Source organism: Engystomops pustulosus, chromosome 4 (genome assembly GCF_040894005.1).
Source record: "Engystomops pustulosus chromosome 4, aEngPut4.maternal, whole genome shotgun sequence".
In the NCBI taxonomy this organism is placed as follows: domain Eukaryota; kingdom Metazoa; phylum Chordata; class Amphibia; order Anura; family Leptodactylidae; genus Engystomops; species Engystomops pustulosus.
This window is the reverse complement of record NC_092414.1, coordinates 138,744,873-138,768,530: the sequence shown is the minus strand read 5'-3', so window position 1 is coordinate 138,768,530 and position 23,658 is coordinate 138,744,873. Positions and strand designations below refer to the sequence as shown.

The 23,658-nt window shown below is 41.2% G+C and overlaps 1 protein-coding gene across 1 annotated transcript; it reads left to right on the top strand.

Moving 5' to 3' along the window:
- Nucleotides 1-22,886, top strand: ETFA (electron transfer flavoprotein subunit alpha). Its single transcript, XM_072147683.1, has 12 exons — nt 1-152; nt 277-429; nt 1,080-1,161; nt 2,693-2,775; nt 5,122-5,221; nt 11,170-11,280; nt 12,318-12,419; nt 14,396-14,464; nt 16,216-16,298; nt 19,592-19,657; nt 21,473-21,553; nt 22,669-22,886. Exons 1-12 carry the CDS (start codon nt 117-119, stop codon nt 22,705-22,707), a joined length of 1,005 nt encoding a protein of 334 aa, XP_072003784.1. The 5' UTR covers nt 1-116; the 3' UTR covers nt 22,708-22,886.
- The last annotated feature ends 772 nt before the right edge of the window (nt 22,887-23,658 follow it).

Sequence of the window (23,658 nt, the reverse complement as noted above, 5' to 3'; positions counted from 1 at the left end):
GCCCCCTTGCGCTGACAGGCACGACGTGACGTCATATACGTGCGCCTGCCCAGTGCCTGTCCGGCGCTTTGTACGTCACTGTCCCGGTCACCTCTGAGTCTGACTGTCAGAGCGGCATGTACCGAGCGCTGACTACGTGCACACAGCGGGGGGTGAGACACGGTCCTTACATGATGTGGTGGTTCCGTCTGCGTGTGGCAGAGCTGTTGTATGGTGTGATAGTATGGCTGACTGTGTGTGTACATTCCTGTAATCTAATGCATCTCCCTCCATTAGTCCTCCAGTGCCCTGCGCAGGCTGCTGAGCACTCTGGTGGTAGCTGAGCATGACACCCAGCAAGTCACCCCCATTACCCTGAGTGCAATAACTGCTGCCAAGAAGCTGGGAGGGGATGTCACCTGTCTGGTGGCCGGGACAGACTGCAGCAAGGTAGGTGACCTGACCCTATACTCTGTGACATTGACACTATGTCTGTGTTTGGAAAAGCTGGGAGATGAACTAGATTGTTTTTTGCTCATTGCAATCATCAGTCCTGCACCCCCCTTCCCTCCTAAGACCTACTTCACATTGTGATGCATATTAGGATTCTCCGTCCCAGACACTGCTATACAACCCATACCCAGGTTTGTAGCCCAGGTCTTGTGGAGAAATCCCCTATATAACACTGAAGAGCGGTAACTAAGATCAGACAACTCTTTTGAAGGATTTTCGAAAGTTATGCATTTTTTTTCCCCATAGATAATTGTACAAAGTAACAAAAAGGCTTGTCAACCATTGGCTTCATGCAATCACCAGAATGGGGGATTGCAAGTTCCCCTTATTTGATTTACCCTCCTGCCATGCTGTATGCCAATTCTGACAGCTTCACAAGCTGTTTTACTGTCTCACCCCAGCTCCTCTCTGCCTAATGTAATCTCACTGCAGCATAGGAAGTTTCAGCACACAGTGGGAGGTGGCAATTGCTGCTGTATAGTGTAACAGTCTGTGAAGCTGCAGCATGGGTTCTGGTAACACCTTCTGCTTTATGTCCTCATAATGGCAAAATGTTTATTTTCACTGTATTATGTCTACATTTGCAGGTTGTGGAGCAGTTGGCAAAGGTTCCAGGAGTTTCCAAACTGTTTGTGGCTCAGCATGAAGCATACAAGGGTTTTCTGCCAGGTTTGAATTTTTTTTAGTATCTGGTTAAGACACAAGTGTTTCTGTCATATTTAATGCATTTTTTATTGTGTCTCTTTAATTGTTATATGTGAGTCTTATGTTGGTAAATAAGTTTATAAAAAGATCAGTTCATCAAGTCCAACCTATAAAATGACTTGACACAAGTTCACTTACCTCTATTAGTAGACCTGAAAACAATAGAGGGAATTCAACCGGTGTCTGAGGTTCTGCCATGCTATAGGTAAAAATAGTAGTCTTTTGCTGCACCAGATTTATCACGGTGTAGTTTAATTCTAGGGCAGTGTAAAACTATATTGGCACGACCCGGTACGGTGTGGCTCCATACATGGGTTACGGTGCCATGTATCGTTAAGGAAAGTGGTCACCACTCCTTCGCTCCACCGTGGCGAACGTAGCCCAGGCGGTCATACATTTGTGTGAACGTAACCTAAGACTGTCGGTTTCTACTTTAGACCTATTTTGAGTTGGGTTAAACTAAGCACCACAATTTTTGGCGCATAGCCTTTTTTCAGTCAAACATGTTCAATAGGTATACAGGCAGTCCCCGGGTTACATACAAGATAGGGTCTGTAGGTTTGTTCTTAAGTTGAATTTGTATGCAAGTCGGAACTGTATACTTTATTATTGTAACCCCAGTCAAAATTCTTTTGGTCTCTGTGACAATTAGATTTTAAAAATGTTGAATTGTCATAAGAACCAGGATTAACAATAAAGCTTCATTACAGACACCTGTGATAACTGTTATAGCTGTTTATTGTAGCCTAGGACTAAATTACAATAAATTACCAAAACCCAGAGGTCCGTCTGTAACTAGGGATTGTATGCAAGTCAGGTGTTCTTAAGTAGGGGACCACCTGTATAATCCTAGATCCAGGATTGGCTCCAGGTTTCAGTAGGCCCCTTTACAGTGATGACATTAAACATTCAGAAACTAAATTCTCTAAAATATTCCCTATTTTATCATACCAAACAGCCCCCTCATATTTATTTTATATAAGCCCCCTCTTAGGCTACATTCACACTACAGTATGGGGGACGTATATACGGCCGACGTATATACGGCCGATATACGTCCCCCATACACTCCTATGGGCTCACGGCCCTGTACGGGAGCGGTACGGTGCAGCACACGTGCGGCACCGTACCGCTCCGTAGCCCGGGGAAAGATAGGACATGTCCTATCTTTCCCCGTATTACGGCGCCGTGCGCCATTAGTTTCTATGGAGAGGGGCGGGGGTGAGCTGCGCTCACCTCCTCCTCCGCTCCCCGCGCTGCCGTGTGCCCGCCGTGCTATGGTGCGGCGGGCTCACGGCAGTGTGAATTTAGCCTTACTCTAAGGATTCATTGCAGCCTTATGTGGGCCCCGCCAGCAGCTCTGTGACCTGGAACTTGCCCTGGTATGCCCAGTTCTGGTGCCGGCCTTGCCTAGATCTAATAACCGTTTATTAGTATCAGTACAGATTATATTTTGTCAATGCTGAGATTTTCACCTCATGTCTCTTATTATCAGAGGAGTTGACTCCCTTGATTTTGGAAGCCCAGAAGCAGTTTAGTTTTACTCACATCTGCGCGGGAGCATCCGCCTTTGGAAAGGTGAGTGGCCTATTTGTTTTTCTGTTTAAATTAAAGACCTATAACATTGTTCTACTTGTTTAGTTATTACATTAACTCCTTCTTCTCCCATGCTGTAGATTTCCAATAAAGAAATCTACAATCAAGCATGATAATAGATCCAGGCACAGTGTGACACAATCTTCTTATATTTGATATCTATGGCGTCCTTCCTTCTAAAAGCAACTTTTCTAATAAGTCAGAAGAACAGCAGGGGGTGTGGCAAGAGCCTCTCTGTGCTGCAGATTCACAGGCTGTTACACTTCACCCCTCCCACGGTGGGCTGAAACCTCCTTTTCTGCTGCATTGACTTTACACTAGGCGGAGGACGCAGAGGGGGAGGGAGCAGGTCTATGAAGGGTCACCAGTAACATTAGTATAATTCGAAAAGTTGATTTTAGAAGGAAGAAAGCAACCGATATAATAAGATCCGGTGCCTGCATTTATGAGTAAGTGTCCATGGTTTATCATGATTGATTTTGATGGTAGATTTCCTTTAAAGTGTAACAAAAGTTTCTTTTTCCCCCCTGCTTTTCTTCAATATCTATATAAATCTTCATTTCTGCTTTCGCTAACTGGCTGCACGTTCCTGCACATTCACTTGATATGGCTGTAGATGTTGACATGTTCCACTTTCTATATATGGGCCAGTGTCTTGAGTCCGTGGATGGGGTAATTTCCTCAGAGAGCTGAATAGTCAATGAAAATATGCTCTAGTATGGAAAGAGTTAATCATTAGCCTTCTAACCTGTTTGAAGTTGACAGACCCTAGAAGTCTTTTAGATGCGCTGATCCCTGCAGGAGAAAGAAGCAGAAAAAATATACCTCATACCACATGTATATGTGATGTGGACCGTAATTTGTTTTAATAAAGCATTTTGCTAGCTCATACAATCACCGGCCACTTTATTAGGTACACCATGCTAGTAACGGGTTGGACCCCCTTTTGCCTTCAGAACTGCCTCAATTCTTCATGGCATAGATTCAACAAGGTGCTGGAAGCATTCCATATTGACATGATGGCATCACACAGTTGCCGCAGATTTGTCGGCTGCACATCCATGATGCGAATCTCCCGTTCCACCACATCCCAAAGATGCTCTATTGGATTGAGATCTGGTGACTGTGGAGGCCATTTGAGTACAGTGAACTCATTGTCATGTTCAAGAAACCAGTCTGAGATGATTCCAGCTTTATGACATGGCGCATTATCCTGCTGAAAGTAGCCATCAGATGTTGGGTACATTGTGGTCGTAAAGGGATGGACATGGTCAGCAACAATACAGGCAGGCTGTGGCGTTGCAACGATGCTCAATTGGTACCAAGGGGCCCAAAGAGTGCCAAGAAAATATTCCCCACACCATGACACCACCACCACCAGCCTGAACCGTTGATACAAGGCAAGATGGATCCATGCTTTCATGTTGTTGACGCCAAATTCTGACCCTAGCATCTGAATGTCGCAGCAGAAATCGAGACTCATCAGACCAGGCAATGTTTTTCCAATCTTCTACTGTCCAATTTCGATGAGCTTGTGCAAATTGTAGCCTCAGTTTCCTGTTCTTAGCTGAAAGGAGTGGCACCCGGTGTGGTCTTCTACTGCTGTAGCCCATCTGCCTCAAAGTTTGACGTACTGTGCGTTCAGAGATGCTCTTCTGCCTACTTTGGTTGTAACGGGTGGCGATTTGAGTCACTGTTGCCTTTCTATCAGCTCGAACCAGTCTGCCCATTCTCCTCTGGCATCAAGAAGGCATTTCCGCCCACAGAACTGCCGCTCACTGGATGTTTTTTCTTTTTCAGACCATTCTCTGTAAACCCTAGAGATGGTTGTGCGTGAAAATCCCAGTAGATCAGCAGTTTCTGAAATACTCAGACCAGCCCTTCTGGCACCAACAACGATGCCACATTCAAAGGCACTCAAATCACCTTTCTTCCTCATACTGAAGCTCGGTTTGTACTGCAGGAGATTGTCTTGACCATGTCTACATGCCTAAATGCACTGAGTTGCCACCATGTGATTAGATGATTAGAAATTAAGTGTTAACGAGCAGTTGAACAGGTGTACCTAATAAAGTGGCAGGTGAGTGTATATGGACCTATGTTTTTTTTTTTTTTCAAGTTAGCAGATGACACTCAAACACTGTGTAGTATGGTCCTGCCAACATTAGGCTCTCCATCTGCTCCTTAAAGGGGTTGTCCAGAGCTTGAAAAACCTGGCTGCTTTCTTCCAAAAACCATATAAGAAAAGAACAAGTGCGTGAAGTTTGTTTACTTGTATTGAATAAATAGACATACATTATACAATGATTATACAATGATCTTTTATAGAGTCTTCTGCCCAGAGTAGCAGCAAAGCTTGATGTAGCCCCTGTGTCGGATGTAATCGATATTAAGTCACCGGATACATTTGTAAGGACAATCTATGCTGGTAAGAAACCTACAAAGATTTTTTTTTTTTTTTTTGTTATAGCTAGGGTTATACTTTTTTCATCTATTTATATTATGTTATGTTCTGTATAATAAAGCAGTCAGCAGAGGGATCATTTGACTGAATTTTGTTAGTTTACATTGGGCTTCAACACTGGAACTTTGTTTTGTAGTTCTAAATTTATTTTGTAATGGAGCAAGAGGGTATATTAACCATATGCCATTTTTTTTATTTTTGTTTTTATTCCCACCCCATCTTCCAAATGCCAGAACTTTTCTGTTTATTGCTTAGAGTTGTATGAGGGCTTGTTTTTTGCAGGACAAATTGTGCTTCCTAATAAAACCATTTAAATATTTCATGGAATGTTTTGCTTTTACCGCCTTCATTTTTGTGGTCCAAATGTTTCCTCCCCTTTATTCTTTGGTTCAATATGAACAGAGATACCACATTTCTAAAGTTTTAATACCTTTAGAAAATATATATGTCTAGAGTTTTCCCTCATCTTTCCTTGTCCAACATTAAATCTGCAGCTTTCAGGTATGGATGGATCAAGTAATGCAATTTATAATAAAATAACATTTCACTTTTAAAGGGAACCTACTACAACATATCTACGTATTCCCTTCATAGTCTACAGTGAGGTGTAGTGGTATATAATCTGATATGGTATCATTATAAAATATTCTAAACTGTTTCTCACTCACATAAATGTATTGGTATTAAGATTTGATATGAATCCAAGATAAGCCCACATGCCTTGAAGGGATATTCCAGTCTTGGCAACAAGATATGCATAAAATGTCCATGAGATGTGGTTCCTTCTTCCATGTCCTGCATGTATATAGAGGCCCTCTGCTATAATCCACACAGCCTCTGGCCAAAAACATAAGGCTGTGGTTAAATGCAAATGTATGGAATATAGAAAAGGCTGAGCTTGTTGTGCCAAGTCGTTTCGATGACATTATAGTGAATGGGACCTGCCGCATGTCATTGATCACTGTGCTGTACTGGTTCGTTTTATTCACTTTTATGGGAGCCACATGAGCCTGGCTGTTTCCATAATCACAGGGCTTATTGATATTGATGATCTATTCATAGGCAGCCATAACAGCTGATTCCTCTGGCTGCCTTGTGGCTGTCCATGTAATTGTAGCTCAGCTCCTATTCATTGGGAGCATTTATCATGCCCTGTACTACAGTTTTCTGGCATACAAGAAATAAAAAGTTACATCGCTAGCCAGTCACAGGTCATAGCAGAAATTTATGTAAGGCAGAAACCGGCATACATTTCATTCAGGTGCACAATTGCCCAAATTAAGAGGCCAACAACTTGGTAATCACACCATTTTGTTCTGCATGACAGGAAGTATTAACAGTTGTTCATACATTCCCCCTTATTGATGCCAAATGTTGGACCACTACCCATCTTACATTAGTCACAGATAACGGTGAGATGAAGAGCCCTCTCAAGTGAATGCTCTCGTGAAGCCTTTTTTTTAATACAAAAAATGTGTGGGGTTGTCTGATGGTTGCAAAACATGGCTTCTATCAAAAACAATTCCACGTCTGACCATGATTTGTGTGGTTTACAGATAAATAAATCAATGGAGTCGACTCCTCTGCTAATAAGAAACATGGGGTGAAAATCTCGCCATTGACAAAATATAATCCGTAATGATACTACTAAGTGGTTATTAGATCTAGGCAAGGCTGGCGCCAGGACTGGGTATACCTGGGCAAGTGCTGGGGCCCAGAGCTAAAGGAAATCTGCCATCAAAATACATCATCATAAATCGGGGACGTTCAATCATAGATCCAGGCACTGTGACTGTGGTAATCTTCTTTTATCATCTATTCATGGCCTCCTTTCAGCTGGAATAAACCTTTAAAATATATGTTAATGAGTCAGAAGGGGAGGAGTGTTACCAGTGGGGTAGCTTCAGAGGCGGTTACAACCCTTCCTCCTTGCACAGCGTAACAGCCAGTGAATCTGCAGAACTGAGGGGCTCTGTTAAACCTTCCCTGAAAGCCCTTGTGGCTCATTAGCAAAGTTTTGGAAGGAGGCCATGGGTAAAACCTTCCACCTTCAGTTTATCAGGATTTATTTTGATGGTGGATTTACTTTAGCTGTATTCCCACACACTACCTTTACCTCAGAGAAGCTGTTTACAGAAAGCAGCCCTTTTTTTTTTAATTAAATAACCCCTTTTAAAGAACACATATAAACACTTCTACCTAACTCTGCACTGAGCTAAAGTAAGCCATTCTCTAACACTCATAAGCTATGTGCAGCTGTATCTATTTCTTTGTGGTGTACTTGAGTACTGTATGATTGTTTTAACTATGATGCAGAGATCCAGTGCTCTGTCTTCTCCGCCTTTTTCTGCACTCATTGCCCATAGCTGATTTCACAACCAGGAAGTCCCGTCCACTTCAGGAGAAGCCGAGAGGATCTATTAGCCCTATATCTCAGAATAGGGAGAAGCCAGAAGCATCGTTGGAATTGTTGTCAAAAGCTTTCCCCAGCTGCGCTAACACTATTTTTTAACCACTAACTTTACAGTTACTCTTGAATGCTTTCAACCCCAAAAGATTTTTCATTGCTTAAGTTTATACATGTATACTACAAATTGTCACACAATTACTTTCACTGACCAGGGCAAACAAGATTAATCTACAGGACATATTACATATTATAATGAGTCATATACATAGAGGTGTTGGCCAGTTTGCTGTGTGACTATATGACTTATTTTATCGTAAGCCACTAAGATGACCAAAAGCAGATGAATATATCCAATGCAGCAAATGGGTGATCCCGCAATTCTTTAAAACTTCATTATGTTGGTGATGGTAAGTGTTAAAAATATATATCCATGCAGCAGTCTGTTTGGCTTATGCATTTCAGGGTACAAGTGCCCTTAGTCAAAGAAATGATTACTATCAACGTTCTGTCAGTAGATAATTGAGAGTTTTTTGCTGTAGTGTAATTGCAGTGATGTAAGGGGTTCTTATCTGTTTGGTTTGGCAGATTTTCTTTCAATCTGTAATGGTCATTGTGCTCTCCTGATGTTATGTTGATAGTTATTGATCAACAGCACCCATGAACCTTGTCTGATGTGACAGAAGTTATGCAGGGCACCCAGCATTTCTAAAGGATGATAGGTTTGTCAAATGTGAATCACAGCCCACTGTCAATTTCTCATCCAATTTTTACATGATATGAATAAAGTTTAGCGGTTGCAGCTATGGTGTCTTTTCAGAAGTCCCTAGCTTTGGTTCTGTAGTACCTGGGAACATACTTTTTGTGTTTATAGTAAAGATAACTAAAATCTTTTGGGTCCCATCAAGCTTATGGCTCTGTGAGCTACGGAACTGGACATGCAGGGATTGGATCTTCATCTGCAGATTGCATTCCCAACTATGTCTTTAGCTGCTGGTATCTCTGGTTTTGTAGATCACCGAACCAAAAGCCTGTTGTGATCTTAAAGGAAACCTCCCATTTAGAATGGGAGGGGTAAGCTCAGGGTGAGCTGGTGCCGATACTTACTTTCGTTAGTGTTATAAACCGCGGTATCGCGGTTTTAACACTTTTTAAACTTTAGAGCGGAAGAGGCTTCGGCGCTGCGTGCGCACGATCGTGCGCGCGCCTACATAGGAAATAGCGGAGATGTACCGGCACCTAGCTATGAGGAATTTATTTACAAGCTCTTTAAATGATTTATGCTACTTTTACCCAGACCACTAAAATCCTTGTTTACACTACAGTAAAACTCTCTCTATGTAGATGCAATTTAAATACAGAACCATATATGCAATCTTCAAACAATAGGAGCACAGGCCCTGTTCATCTATGAGCAAAAAGGGGTCACACAAGAGATTTAAGTGTTTGTACTGTGGTCCTGCCATTCATTATAAGGGATTGGAAACAAATAAAGTTCAGGGTGCATTCACACATTCAGTTTTTCAGATGCTGTTTTTGATATCCAAACCAGAAGTGGAGTGAAAAAGAGGAGGAGCAGCTTCTCTTGATTATATATTCTCGCCCATTATAATCCACACCTGTCTTTGGCTTTGAAAACTGCATATGAAAAACTGAATATGTGAACCCAGTCTTACTTGTCGCCTCCTGCCTCCCCAGAGAGCTGAGTGCCACTGTATCCCAAAATGCCCGGTATATAAAAATGGTTATTCCTGAGGGTGAATTCCGTAACAGAAAATAGTGACAAAAGTGGCACTTTTTTGCTATTTTGCAATACATAAAATTTGAAATGAAAAAGTAATTAAAAGATTGTATGATCCCAAGTATGATAGCAATGAAAACGTCATCACATCCTGTAAACAATGACTCCTTACACAAGTCTGTACAAAATTAAGAAAGTTATTTTTTCCGTACAAAAGGTTTAATTTTTAAAAATCTATGAAACCTATATAAACTTTGAACCCCAGGATCGTACAGACCCAAAGGATAAAGCAGTGTTGTTGTAGTTGTTTGTAGTGCAAAAAAAAGCAGTGAAAACTAACTCCACAAGAAGTGTGTGTGTGTGTGTGTGTGTGTGTGTGTGTGTTTTTTTTTTTTTTTTTTTTCTTCATCAACGTCACCGCATTTGGAATTATTTCCAGCTTCTCATTACCTGTTATAAATTATTCAATATGTTCACTTGGAAGTACAATTTGTAATGAAGAAAACAAGCCTTTACACAGCTCTGTATACAGAACGATAAAAAAAGTTCTGGGTTTTTGAAGGTGGGGAGAAAAAAATGGATAAGCCATGTAACAGTGTGAGCCAGGCAGATATTAATAGGTTGGATAAGTAACCAGAATGACTGGGCATAATTTGAGAGTTATCATTTGTTCTCTATAGCTACAGGTTGATTCTTTGTAACCGCTCGCACTTTCTTTATAATACAGTGTGATTATAGAGTAACTCCAACGAGCCAAGTAAACGAGGCTAATATTGAATATTTATTGTATATGTTGAAGATTAATTTATCATGTAATTTGTGATTTGATTTGGTTATCTTTATGTTATGATTGGTAATAATCCCCCCCAAAAATGACAGTTTTTATCTACAAGAAAGAAACGGTTCCATATTTCTGCTCTGATGTTGCCAATAAGTTTATGCTTGGAAAAATGTATGGTTATCGAATTCGCCCCATCTGTACATCCCCCATTACCAAGTACTATCAAATGCTCATCCCCCCACATGTCCCTTTAAAAATTCATACATCCTGCTGTTCTGTGAGCTCGTCACAACAACATACAATCCGTGTCCTTGGGATGAGAAATCTCAGTGGGAGGACACTGTACAATATCCAGCTCCACCAACACTGTCCCAGGTGGAAAGCCCTAGGCTGCCTGGTGCAGCTGTCACACACAAGTATCTTGTCCCATAGTAGACGTGCACCCTGTCACATCTTTATTATAATGTTACTGCTCTCTCACTTATGGTCACAACATTAGTTTTATTTTAATTTTATTGTTAAAGTACTGGTATGTGTCGATCAATCCTAAGAAAGACGCGTGGCAGCTGGCTTGCTGTTCCTCAAAATACTTGGAAACCAGACCATTTCCCTTGACACTTTTCCAAATGGCTCTCATTCTGCTGGGGATGAGCAGATGTAGTGCTACAGCTTGAACATGGGTGTTGGACAATGTTTGGTGGGGATGCCACCAGTCAGTAAGCTGGGGGTCTAACCATGATGTCCACCACCAGCTGTTGGAGAATTGGCAGCTTCCCCCATCCCAGCTGCTGCTCTGGGTATGGGACTTTTATACAGTGTTTTCAGCCATAACACAAATGGCTGCGAGGTGGATAGGCCAGATACATTGTAATCTACAATTACCCTCAGTCATTGATCTTTGCTAGAGACATACTAAATGGAAAGTCTATTATATTCAATAATATAAAACCAATAGCTAACGTGTCTTTGCTTACATTTTATAGGAAATGCCTTGTGCACAGTCAAGTCGGATGAATCTGTAAAGGTCCTCACTGTCAGAGGCACATCTTTTGAAGTGGCTCCAAGTTCAGGAGGGAGTGCAAGTATTGATAATGGTAGGAAGTTCTGAACCTTTGTCCAAAGTGTGTATATGTGTGTGTATATATATATATATATATATATATATATATATATATATATATATATATATATATATATATATATATATATATTACAATCACTTGCTGACAAATGGTGTCTTAAAACATCCCTGCAATATATAATAACCTTCATAATGCACCACTCTTTTTTTTTTTTTTTCTTCTACATCATATATAATTTATTTTAAATCCAATAAAAAAGGCCTTGTTTATTTCCATCACTTCCATACTATGTTCTCCGGTTTGCTCTGGGGAACCCGTTCTCATCATCCTTGGGTGTCGCAACAGACAGACCCTCACAGATTAGCTTGCCTTCCTTTGCTATGCTGTGGATAGGGGATAACGTAAGTGAAAACAAACCGTTATCATGCTATTTAAAATACAAGTATAAAGGGAAACACAGGGGTTTATGGCAGTTATAGCATAAATATAAGAGCCATGTTTTATTGAAAAAAATACCTGTATGTAAGTCACATGACCAGGTTTTCTATCCATAAGGAGGTAAATAATAGCAAGCAAAGATCTTATAAACCTATGCTATTAGTTCAGTAAGTATCTTGGAAACTGTATGCCAGTATATATCATAAACTGTATACCATAAACCTTTTTCACACTGCTATATCCCCTTTTTTAAAAATATTTCTTCTTTAAATAAATTCTTGAATAGCGTATGTAAAACATACCCCAGCTTATATTAATTAATTGTTAAAGGGGTCTTCCCACGAAGCAAAGTTTGGCCCTATCCACGGGATAGGTCCTAACTTGCTGATCAGTGGGGGTCTCAATACTGAGACCCCCGCAAATTGCGAGAACGAGTGGAGCAAACAGCTGCGAATGACCGTTCAGCACCGAGACTCCCACTGATCAGCAAGCTAGGTCTTATCCCGTGGATAGGGCCTAACTTTGCTTCATGGGAAAACACATTTAATGAATCGTAACCTACCCAGATATGGCATAAAAAAACACCAGAAATATTATTTTTGATGTTGTAGTTACTCCTCCCGCAGCGGTTGGAAAATCGGAGTGGTTACAGCAGAGCTTGACAAAAAGTGACCGCCCAGAACTTACCAGTGCAAAGGTTGTTGTTTCTGGAGGTAAGTGTACACGTAGAGCGATATGGACATGTGCATATACACATACATAGACTTTTCCCCCTCATTTATTAAGCCCACCTGAATATTTTTTAATAAACTTGGACAACCCCTTAACGCTCTGCGCCGTAGCTCTACGACGCAGAGGTACAGGGAATGTATGAAGAGGGCTCACGGGCTGCAGCTAACCCCCACTGCGTGGGCGCCGCCATCTTTATTACGATCGTCGCTCCCCCGACGTTATTAGCGTCAGAAGATGTCAAAAAAATGTTTTTCTTTTTTGTACACATTCGTTTTATTTTTGAAAATATATTAAAACACAATAAAACCTATATAAATTTGGTATCACCGCGATCGTACCGAACCAAAGAATAAAGCTGAGGTGTTATTTGGATAAGGGTACGGTCACACATACTGGTAGTACAGAGTTTCCAAATATAAAATGCCTCGGTTCTGCAGCTTATACAGATGATCTAAGCAACACAACGTATAAGTCTGCCTTGGCACCAAGCTGTTGTTGATGTTACACTGATGTGACTACTCACTATGGATGTCACACTTTCCTCTGGTACAGCCCCAGCCTTTCACATGTGCACCATCTATAGCCCAGAAACATTGACATGTGGAGTGGGTGTGGCTTCCAGTAGCTCCGCCCATTTGACCCGGCTGAAGACAAACTGCATCAGGTCGGGTAGGGGCTGTGTCCTGGTATCTGCACTACTTGGACTCATATACAGAACAGGTCAGCAGCCCCTCCACAGTAAGTGTACAGCTCCTCATTCTCCTGTCTGTATCAGCTGTGTGGGTGCGCTGAGCTGTCGGGAGCTTTCAGCAGCAGTTCTACTTTGTCCTACCATCCACACTGGCCCTATTTAAAGTGAAAGTCAGTTAGCCCATAGTACATAGAAGGCCAGGCCCCAGTATATAGCTAACGAGCTCCGCCTCCAGTATATAGTTAACAAGCTCCGCCCCCAGTATGTTGCCAGCCGCTGCCAGACGAAAGAAGAGGACCTGCGGGGGGTTGTCGGAAAGGTGACTACTTAGGATTTTTTTTACTGAATAACTAGATTATATATTTGAGTATATATACGGTTGTTGAGTTGGCTTCAGTCTGTTGCTGTGTATGGCCATGAGGTTTCTGTAAAAAAGCATAACACATAATACTGAGAGAGAAGTCCAGGTAAGATGGCTGCCCCATCTGTTTACAAAAAGCTATATATCACTACCTGGTAGTTGTAGTTTCGTGGTTCTCAATGCACACACAGTGGACAACCCCTTTCTGATCTTCAAAACAGGTTTGGGATAAGTATCACACACCCATCCTTCTTTTGTTCGTATATGAGGAATATGTTGTTAGATGCCATTATTATTATTATTTCTAATCAGGAAATGTGCTTAGATTAAGAGATAGGATTATTAGATGGAATGTTCTGATTACATAAACTTGTCTTTTGTCAGATGAGAGATAATATTATTAGTTGTGCCACAGTGCCCTTACAATATATGGAAACAATAGAATACATTTATCTTGGTAGTTCTTATACAGAAAATCTACCATCAACATCCATCATGATAAACCAGGGAACCACTCGCCAGCGTGTCATTAGCATCATTTTAAAAGTTGATTTTAGAAGGAAGGAGGCCATGGATAACAAATATAAGAAGATTACCACAGTCACACTGGATCTTTGAGTAAGCGTCCCGCTTTATCATGCTTGATTTTGATTGTCGATTGTACTTAAAGAAAGTCTACCGACAACTTCTACCGTAGTTACAGAGTAACCTCTGGATGCTGTTGATATACAGTACCTCACTGATCAATTCAACGGAGTTATCAAAGCTGTCTGAATGAAGCTTTACAAATAAAAAAAAATAGAAAAAAACAATTATCACAATGTATATGTATGCAAGCCGGGGACTGCCAGTAATCGACTTCTCCCCCCCCCCCCCTTCTGTTTCCATCACCTTTCCAATCCTAGGTCGGGGACTGAAGAGTGGAGATAATTTTAAATTGCTGTATGACTTGGCAGATCAGCTGCATGCAGCAGGTAAGGAGTCTGTGTGTATTAATAGTGGTCCCCAAATTCATTATCATGCTGATTGCTAATTGTGCTGGAAGTTCTACGATTTCCTCTTTTACTTTTTCTTTTAATAATTTTTTTTTTTTTTTAAACAGTTGTTTAAGGGAGTATTGTGTCAGAATTTGCGATTCTAGATCAATACTTAGTGTAAAACTGTGCACACAATTTCAGGTAGTTCTCTTCTTTTAAACTGCCTAAAGCTCCCAAAATATCCAAGGTTTTGTCATATATTATCAGGGGACAGTGTAGATGGAGACTACAACTCCCTGCACCTTCACATTAATATTAGAGAAAGTATGGAGAGGTGGCATAAGAAATTGAACTACAACTCCCAGAATTTTCAGGCAAATATTGAGTGGTTACTGCATTGCCCTACTTCCTAGTTCCTGATTGACGGGCTCTGTACATTGATTTGCTGCTGTGCTCTGTTACAGTATTGGGCACTCAAAGTCATATGGCCTGGGTGATGTCATCTAAAGTCCTGTTACATCTGCAACGCTACCCCATGTATGTATCTGATCACATCAAATCACAGCAGCCTCCATGGAGGATGGGGAGGTGTAGAAGTCCAAGGAGGCTGCTGTGATTTCATATGATCAGATACATACATGGGATAGAGAGTTGCAGATGTAATAGGAACTTAGATGGCATCAACCTGGTCACATGACATGAAGTGCTGAATACTTAGAAGAGACCTGGGGAGGAGTTGATGGGAGGGGCTGGCAAAGCAAGACACACCTGCTCTGATGCCAGGGAATATAAGATAAAGTTGATTTATGGGGATATGAGGGAAACAATCTTTAATTAAAAGAAGGTTGTCCGTTAGTTAAAAGGGCTCAATGGGAACCTGTCACTAGCTAACTACTCCATGTTCTTACTCCAGATTTGCTGGTCTCTAAATGTAGTAGGTGCAGGTAGGCAGCGTGTGTGCAAAATGTAACAACCCCATAACCATTCCATAAGGTTAAACTTCGGAATGCACCATGCTTATTGATACTTAATATTTTCAATAAAGTTTATTGAACAGAAACTTCTGGGGAAAAAAACTGTTTTTTGGATACAAATTGGACAAACATTGCTGTGAGAAGTAGTTTTTCATCTACAGGGTTGATATAGGGGAAAGAACTGCTGTTATCACATAAGTTTTCCAGGTCGGACAGTACTCCTCACTTTCTCCATTTTTAGTTACCCACAGGATCCCCACCTTGATGTGTTTCAACTATACTCTGAGTTTCTTCAGAGGGCTCAACATGGGGTTAATATATAAATGTTACGGAGGTGCTGCATCCCATTGGTTATAGTACACCTATATTTGGGAAGACTAGGCAGAAGAGTTGCCAGTGCCTAATAGAGGAATGAATGAACCTATACTGTCCTGGTTTGGTATTATATAAAACCCTATTATACAGCACAAGTAAAAGGGTCTTTTGTGTGCATTAGGCCTCATGGACACTATCATAAATGGTGGCCGTGAGTTAGACTCCAAAACATCTGCTAGCACAAGGCCGCCATTTAGTTCTATTATGCACGGTCACATGCAGTGAGAAGAGCGTGTCTCATCAAACTGTTTCTAAGCGCAGCAAATTATAGGGCAGGTCCTGTTCTGCCCCGATTTGTGTTGGTGTTGCACAGTTGTGTGTGCTAAATGTAAGTCCTTCATTAGGTTTTAAAATAATGACATTGTTTAGAGGTTGCTGTAACATTTTTATTCTGTACAGTGGGTGCCTCTCGTGCCGCAGTAGATGCTGGATTTGTGCCTAATGACATGCAGGTTGGACAGACTGGAAAAATTGTTGCACCTGTAAGTATGTCACCAGTATGCTGCATGCATATATTGTATTGTATGTTGAGCTGTCATTAAAGGGAACAGGTGCATAATTGGGAGAGGCTGGGACCCATCGCAGATTTCTGAATGGAAGCCCCCCCCCCCCCCCCATTCCACTTAAAATATATATATATATATATAAGATTTCTTCAGCTCCGTGCAGCAGATTTCCACACTGTGCTTCTAAAGATAGCACAAGAACTGCACCCCTAAGCTATGTATACCCCTAGCTACACAAATACATGAAATATACACTGTTAACCATTAAAATTGTAATATATTCTATGTGTTCAATTTATTCTATTTAAATAAATATAACCCCCCAGTTAATATTATAATTAATGATATAAAGGAATCCCATAACAATGATATTATTAGCACTATTAAAAAAAAAAAAAGTACTGTCCCTTTCCTTACAAACCATATATGGGCTTCCCTCACTAACTATATACAGGGACCCCCCCCCCCCTGCAATAAGTTGTATACAGGGCCACCTCTTTAATATTGATCAATATGGCCACCCCCCTAAATAATTGATTATGCACAGGGCCCCCTGAATAATTATATACAGTGCCACCCCCAACACACTATGAACAGGGCGGTCATAAAATAAAAACGTAACTTACCTGCATGGCACCTGTGCTCTCATTTCTCTCCGCCTGCCAGGTCTCCAGGGTGACTACACAGGCAGCTTGATGATAATATCATATATAGTGCTGCCTCTGTAAAGAAACTACTGCATCGGCTTTACAGGACATTAGGGGGCTTTTGGAGAAGTTTACCCCTCCCCCCTCAACTCCTGCTTTACTGTCCCCTTCATACTGCGGGCCCCGCGGTGGTTGTTACACCCCTGAATGGGAACCTGTCACGTTGTCAGTCTTATCTGAGGAATTGTTTTGAATGATGTTTAGTGCAACAAGATTTGGTAAAACTTTTACTCATGTAAATCCCTGTTCTTTCTATGCTCAGGAGTCTGGTTGACAGTCCTGCATAATTCCCAGCCTTTCCTGTATGACACTGCATGTATAAATAGCTGCCAATAATTTGGTGTTCTCAGAGAAGACTGACTTACATTAGATAGCCTAGCCCAAGTGTAACACAAGATACCTGGGCATCTGCTCTTAAAGCCTAGATCTCAGGAAATTAAAAACTATGCTGGTTAAAGGGAACCTGTCACCAGGAATGTCATTTGTATCCGGTGACAGGTGCCAATGGACTCTGCTATGCTGATTTTAAAAATGCCTTTGTCAGCATTGGAACCTGTCACCAGCTAAAATGACATTCCTAAAGGCAGGTTCGCTTTAACATGGGGACATGGTAGGCAAGACTTTTGTTAATTTGTCTTCAGAAAGTGAATTGTAAAAGCACAGATTCAGGAACCTTTAACCCCTTATTTGCTGAGTCAATAGTGACCGTGACCTCAAATTGGTTTTAGGAGGACAGGAACTTTTGTTGGGTATCTGCATCCTCACAAGTGTGATTGCAGGTCCTTGATATAGAATAGTAACTAATGACCCCCTGGGTGTACCATCAGTAGTATATAGCTGTTTATTTAGGCCAAGGGATGGCATTTGGTATGCAACAACCAAAAAAGATGCAAGAACTGGTGTGTCCCCTAAGGGGTTAAGTGAAATACTGATCAAGCTGCTGTGATTTGAGTAATGTCTGTAACACTGGGCAGTGAGATTGCACTAGAATGACACGGTACATCCACTGCCTTTGGTGCATGTACGGCTCGGCTCTCTAAATGAAGGTGTACACACACATTCTGATCTGTCAGTACAAGAGTTAATGAGACGGATTAAAGGGGGATCCAGAACATGCCGGCCAAATAGCTTTTATGTTTAACCCCCAGGGAGCAGAACATCAACTGCTTTCAGCCAAATGCTCTGACATATGAATATTTTACAGCAATTTAATGTTTTTTCCGGCTGCCCCAAAGGACTTGCGAATCAATTTGTGAACGTTGTTCTCCTGCAGCTAAAGGCCGAGCTGAGTAATTCAGGATGAAAGAGGCTGTCAGCCCAGAGCTTTTTAAGGGGCTTAATAAGAAAGTAGAAATCACTCCCACCCTATATTCAGCCTCCTCCTCTCACCTACTTAAACTTTTATGTTGTGAAGTGCTCCATGCTCATTGCTTGCTCTCTTTATGTAACTTGTGTGGACCTATTCATTTATCAGCATAGTGTCTCATCTTAAGCCCTGTCCATTTCTAAAACCTTTAAATTTCTATGGAAAGTAGAATTGTGGCACAAATTAATCTGGCCCAAAATTGTTAAGGTAGATGGATTCTGTACGCATCTGTATGTATATAGCCACTGACAATATTCATCTCAAGAGGGTTTATAAAAAATCTGGAGTTAAAGTTTAAAAGTGGGAAACAGTCAATGATGGGAAGGTTATACACGTCAACAGTAGAGTGAATGCTATGTAACACTTTTACACGTAGAGGTGAAAACCACAGGGATCTTCGGGTTTTCCTGGGTTTCCCCCAAATGCATGTAAATCAAGTGGATGGATCTTGTTTTCCCTCCAACAATGCATCTTCCAATCTCTCATAAAGGTGGCATGTGACCAGGGCAGCCAATCAGCATCTGAGTGTTGACATTCTGTACTCAGACATGAGGCTACCCAATGTCCTCTTTTAAGAGGAACTGTCACCAAGAAATTCGGCACTAGGAGCTGCTTACTGCAGTAAGCAGCTCCTAGTGCTAAAACTAATGACGCAGTGTTAGAATGATGGCGTTATCGGACGTTTCCAATAACGCTATCTAACACCGCTGCAGAGTATAATGTAAACGCTGGACCGCTCAAAGAACTGTCCGGTGTATTCATGAGGGGGGCGGGCCGAGGTGCTGCCTCTTCCCCGGACCGCCCCACTTGCTCCATAGGCTGACGGTGACTGCTGCACGTCATGCAGCAGTCACCATCCCTAAACCCGGCCACAATCCAGCCCCCTCATGAATACACCAGACAGCTTTGAGAGCGGTCTGGCGTTGACATTGTACTCCACCGCAGTGTTAGATAGGAGGTTTCCGATAATGCTATCATTCTATCACTGCAGCGTTCGTTTTAGCAAGTGCCATATTTCTGGGTGACTGGTCCTCTTTAAGTCAAAGATTGAGTGCACTGGTCATGTACCACCTGCTTCACTTATGTCATTTTGAGGCTTTTTTTACGCTCTTGGGACATCTCCTTTAATAATTTGTTAGGGGTTAATTCTGGCTGATGTATGTATGATGTGGTCAGTTGGATCTTTGTACTTGCAGGAGCTGTATATTGCTGTTGGGATCTCTGGAGCCATCCAGCACTTGGCCGGGATGAAGGACAGTAAGGTAAGTGCATATTTAATTTATTTTGCTCAGAAAATATTTGGAATTTAATTTCAATTGAATTGCCTGTAACTTTCCTACAAGTTGTGAAGATGCACTAAAACTTGTTTGTAAATGTGTTAACTGGAAATCCGAATCTAATAAAGTTTATCCAAAATACCTAGTGAATTTCTTACTATATAGGTGTATAAAGCTGGGTATGTGCAGAAGCCTCGGTCATGAAGCTGTGTTGTAAGTTCTCGGCCCTTAATAAGCATGGCTGTATGTAATCCTCCCACACCGGGGCCTGGGGCTGATTGAACGGTGGCCATCTCGGTACAATGCTGCAGGAAACATTTGCAAAGAGACCTTTAAATGGTTGTACCAACTTGTCCTGTCCACTGTTGGGAAAGAACCAGGTGCTTGGTGAGGGTCCAACAGTTGGGATCTCTCATTGATTATGTATCAGGGACCCGCGTTGCTCTAAAGAAGCTCATCCTGCTTCCATAGAGCAGCTATGGTAGTGTAGGAAACTGCTGAGCCCCCCTATCTGTGACGCTCCCATAGAATGGAATGGAGCATAAGGACACCTGCTCCTCCTGCCGTTCCATTCATTAGCGAGTTTGGGATCCAGATTGTTGAGGTGGATCCTCACTGATCACCTTGTTATCCTTTATCCTGTGGAAAGGGGATAACCTAAGTTGCTACAACCCCTTTAACGTTAACTTTATTATGGCTTCATGCTTAAAAAAAAAAAAAAAAAAAAAAAAGATAAAAATGTGATCAGTCTAAGATTTTCGTTCTGGATTTTATTTTTTTGAGAATGACATTTACCTGCTATACATGGTAAATATCCAGTATAATATGGAAAGGCTTTGTATTAACTTTGATTTGTGTGTGTTAAGTGTTTGCAGAAATTTTTTTGGGTGACAGCATGGTGGTAGCATATGCTATTCCGATTTTAAAAAGTCTTTTGTCAGCATTCTGTTTGATTTCAGTAGTTTATATAAGGTGGCTGCTGCAGCCTGTTTGTGCCTGTGTTAGCCTCCTCTCATCCAGCTCCCTCCCCACTTCCAGTCATGGGCATTGAGAAGGGGGATGGAGGAGAACGAGAATGTATGGGGAGATTAAGACACACAGGCTGCAGCTACTCCCTATGTCCCCAGCAAAGAATGACATTCCTGGTGACAGGTTTAAAGGGAACCTGTCACCGCTGTTTGAAAAAATTCAGTTCCGTGCAGGAACATAGAGCCCTTATAGCATAAGGGCAACCTTTCTTCAGGTAATAAAATTGCTGCTCCGAAAAGGGAAAGATGAACATTTATTCTCTGCCTGGTAACCAGGCAGAGAGTGTCTAGCGAGTCGAGGTGGGCGGATACATACATGCGTGTCCTGCGGCTTGCTCACACCTCTTTGGCCTACGTCATCTAGCTGTCGGCTGAATTATAACACTTATGCCTGCGGCTTCCTGCTATTTTTGTAGGCATACTGTGCCCCCCACCACTACAGATGGCTTTGGATTTGTGGCAACTAGAACGAAACTGCTCCTCTTAAAATATTAATAAAAATAAAAATAATCTTTTTAATTAAATATTAATAATATATATAATACATTTGAACAACGTGTTTCGTGTTTGCCAAAATCTTTTTCTAAAAAATTTTTTTTACTCCATTTGGCGACTGTGATGTATAGCATAGCTCCAAAGTTTGGATAGTTAGTAATTGCAACATATTACTGAAGAGCCGCCATGTAAGGATGTAAGAGAGAGGTTTTTATTCACTTTAACTACAAGCACCCACACATTGCACCTATACTATTTGCTATCTATCTGTTTTCAGACCATTGTTGCCATAAACAAAGATCCAGAGGCTCCAATATTCCAGGTGTCGGATTATGGCTTGGTGGCGGATTTATTTAAGGTAATTTTTATATTTTGTACATGTAGGTCATTACAGTAAAAGGGATTGATCTGTGTGTTGTTAACTCTTAAAGGCATCTGCTGATATAGATGCATATTTAATCCATTAGTACAGGGGGTATTCCATATTAATGAAGGGGATACTACTGCTGTACTTTTATTGTGTAGGTCACACCATCATTTTCTACTGTGTTAAGTATTAAGGTGTTAGCATTTCTGTATTTATATGTCAAGCACACTGGTTATTAGTGACTTGTTGCCATTAATTCTGCCTTTTTACATTTCTGTAATCTTCAGGGGACAGCAGGCAGTGGTGCCAGCCCTTAATGCTTCTTCTGAACTGTCGCCTGCTGGCAGGATCCAAGCCACAGTCACTTAACATGTACAACATGTAGACTATTTCCTCAATAAATTTTGTAGGAGAAGATTAATTCCACCTGATGGAAACATAGATATTATAAATAATTGAAAGATTTGTTTTTATCGGAGGACCACACTGCCCCATACGACTCTTATTTACACATTTAGCAGCGTGTATGTCAGTGCTTTTATCAACTGTCAAAATACGGTCCCATGTCTTGTAGCGTATTCCAGAACTGTACTACAATGACAGTCCCCCTATCGGAACAGCACACCTCAGTAGTCTTTGAGTACTTCATACAAGACCCATTGGTAGAAAACAACTTTCTTGTTTGGGATTTCTATGACTAAATCCTCCTGCACACAAACGTTATTGGACCTCTTTCCAGTATGCACTGTATTTTTTTCTTTGTTAGGTTTTGTTCTGGTCTGGTGACACTCCAAACACTGTCCAATCCACTGACATGGATCATCCGAAACCACCATCATGTGCATCACTCAATAGACATGAATTGTCTGTGTGCTATCCATGGAACTGTAGGAAAGCGCATGGACAAAAACAATGGGGGAGTTTATCAGAAGTGTCTTGAACGTAACTTTTCTTCTTGCCTTATGTTATGCGGAACAGATTTTTCATCTGGATTTCCCAAATAACTTGGTGGTGGGGACCTCTGCGGTATATTCCGTCACATTCATGGAAAAACACAAGCTTGTGAGCAGATTTAAGATCTTTAACTGCTTTTTGTTTTGTTGTAGGCGGTACCAGAAATGACTGAACTCCTGAAGAAGAAGTAAAGTCTGCCCAATGCCAGAACTGCTGCTGCTTCTAGGAAATCTAACTTGTAATTAATTGTATAAGTATATATGGATGTGACATCAAAGGTTACTGTATAAAATTCTTATACTTTTATACCGGCAGTGTTAAATACATTGTTAATGCCACTACTTTATTAAAATCCAGCGTCAACATTTAAGATGTGTATCATTTATATCATGAATACTACTATATACTGGAGGTTTTTTTTTTTTACTGTGCCTACTTTCACCATTATAAAGCGTGCCAGTTATCTCTCTGTGCCTTTCCTGAATTTCAACCTTTGCGATCCACAGCAAACACATGTTGCAGATTGAAAACACAGCATGTGGATGCAGTTGGTTTATATCCTTAAATTGCAGTAGACATTGTACCATACCGGAGATTTGGCACTGCGTTTGTTTTCTGGTGTAGAAAATATACTTTTTTTTTTTTTTTTTTTTTTACCTGAACTTGTATTTCCATCTTAAAATCTTTGAATCCAGGAAGTCCATGCATGCTACATGTGACTGGGCTGCACACTGATTGGTGCCACTTTTGAAACATTCTACAGTGATTGAGATGGGTATTTGTGGCCTGGAACAGTACATGTTTATCAGGATGTGTATAATTATGCCATCCAGTATGCTGCTATCTCTGTAGCCATATCTAGACTGCTTAATCTGGCCAATGCTTTGTGAGCTAAAGAAATATTAGATATTTCCACAACTGGTGTGTTGGGCTCCTCCAGCAGCCCAGGCAGGACCTCCCATGTTCAGCACTATATTAAAGTGATGCCCCGTATTGGAGGAAGAGTGAGAAGAGATTAGATTATCATTGGTGCTCCTGCTCTGAGGACGCCAATACGGATGAAAGCTGTGACAGGGCGGGGAGCAATAAGTTACTGCTTTAATAGCTGTGCTGGCACTTTGCGATTAAATGAGGTTTGGGTA

Excerpts from the sequence above, each read along its gene's own strand:
- ETFA (XM_072147683.1), top strand. The coding sequence starts at position 117 with ATGTACCGAGCGCTGACTACGTGCACACAGCGGGGG. Across the intron at positions 14,465-16,215 it reads AGATCAGCTGCATGCAGCAG|TGGGTGCCTCTCGTGCCGCA; the intron begins GTAAGGAGTCTG and ends TATTCTGTACAG. Across the intron at positions 16,299-19,591 it reads CTGGAAAAATTGTTGCACCT|GAGCTGTATATTGCTGTTGG; the intron begins GTAAGTATGTCA and ends TTGTACTTGCAG.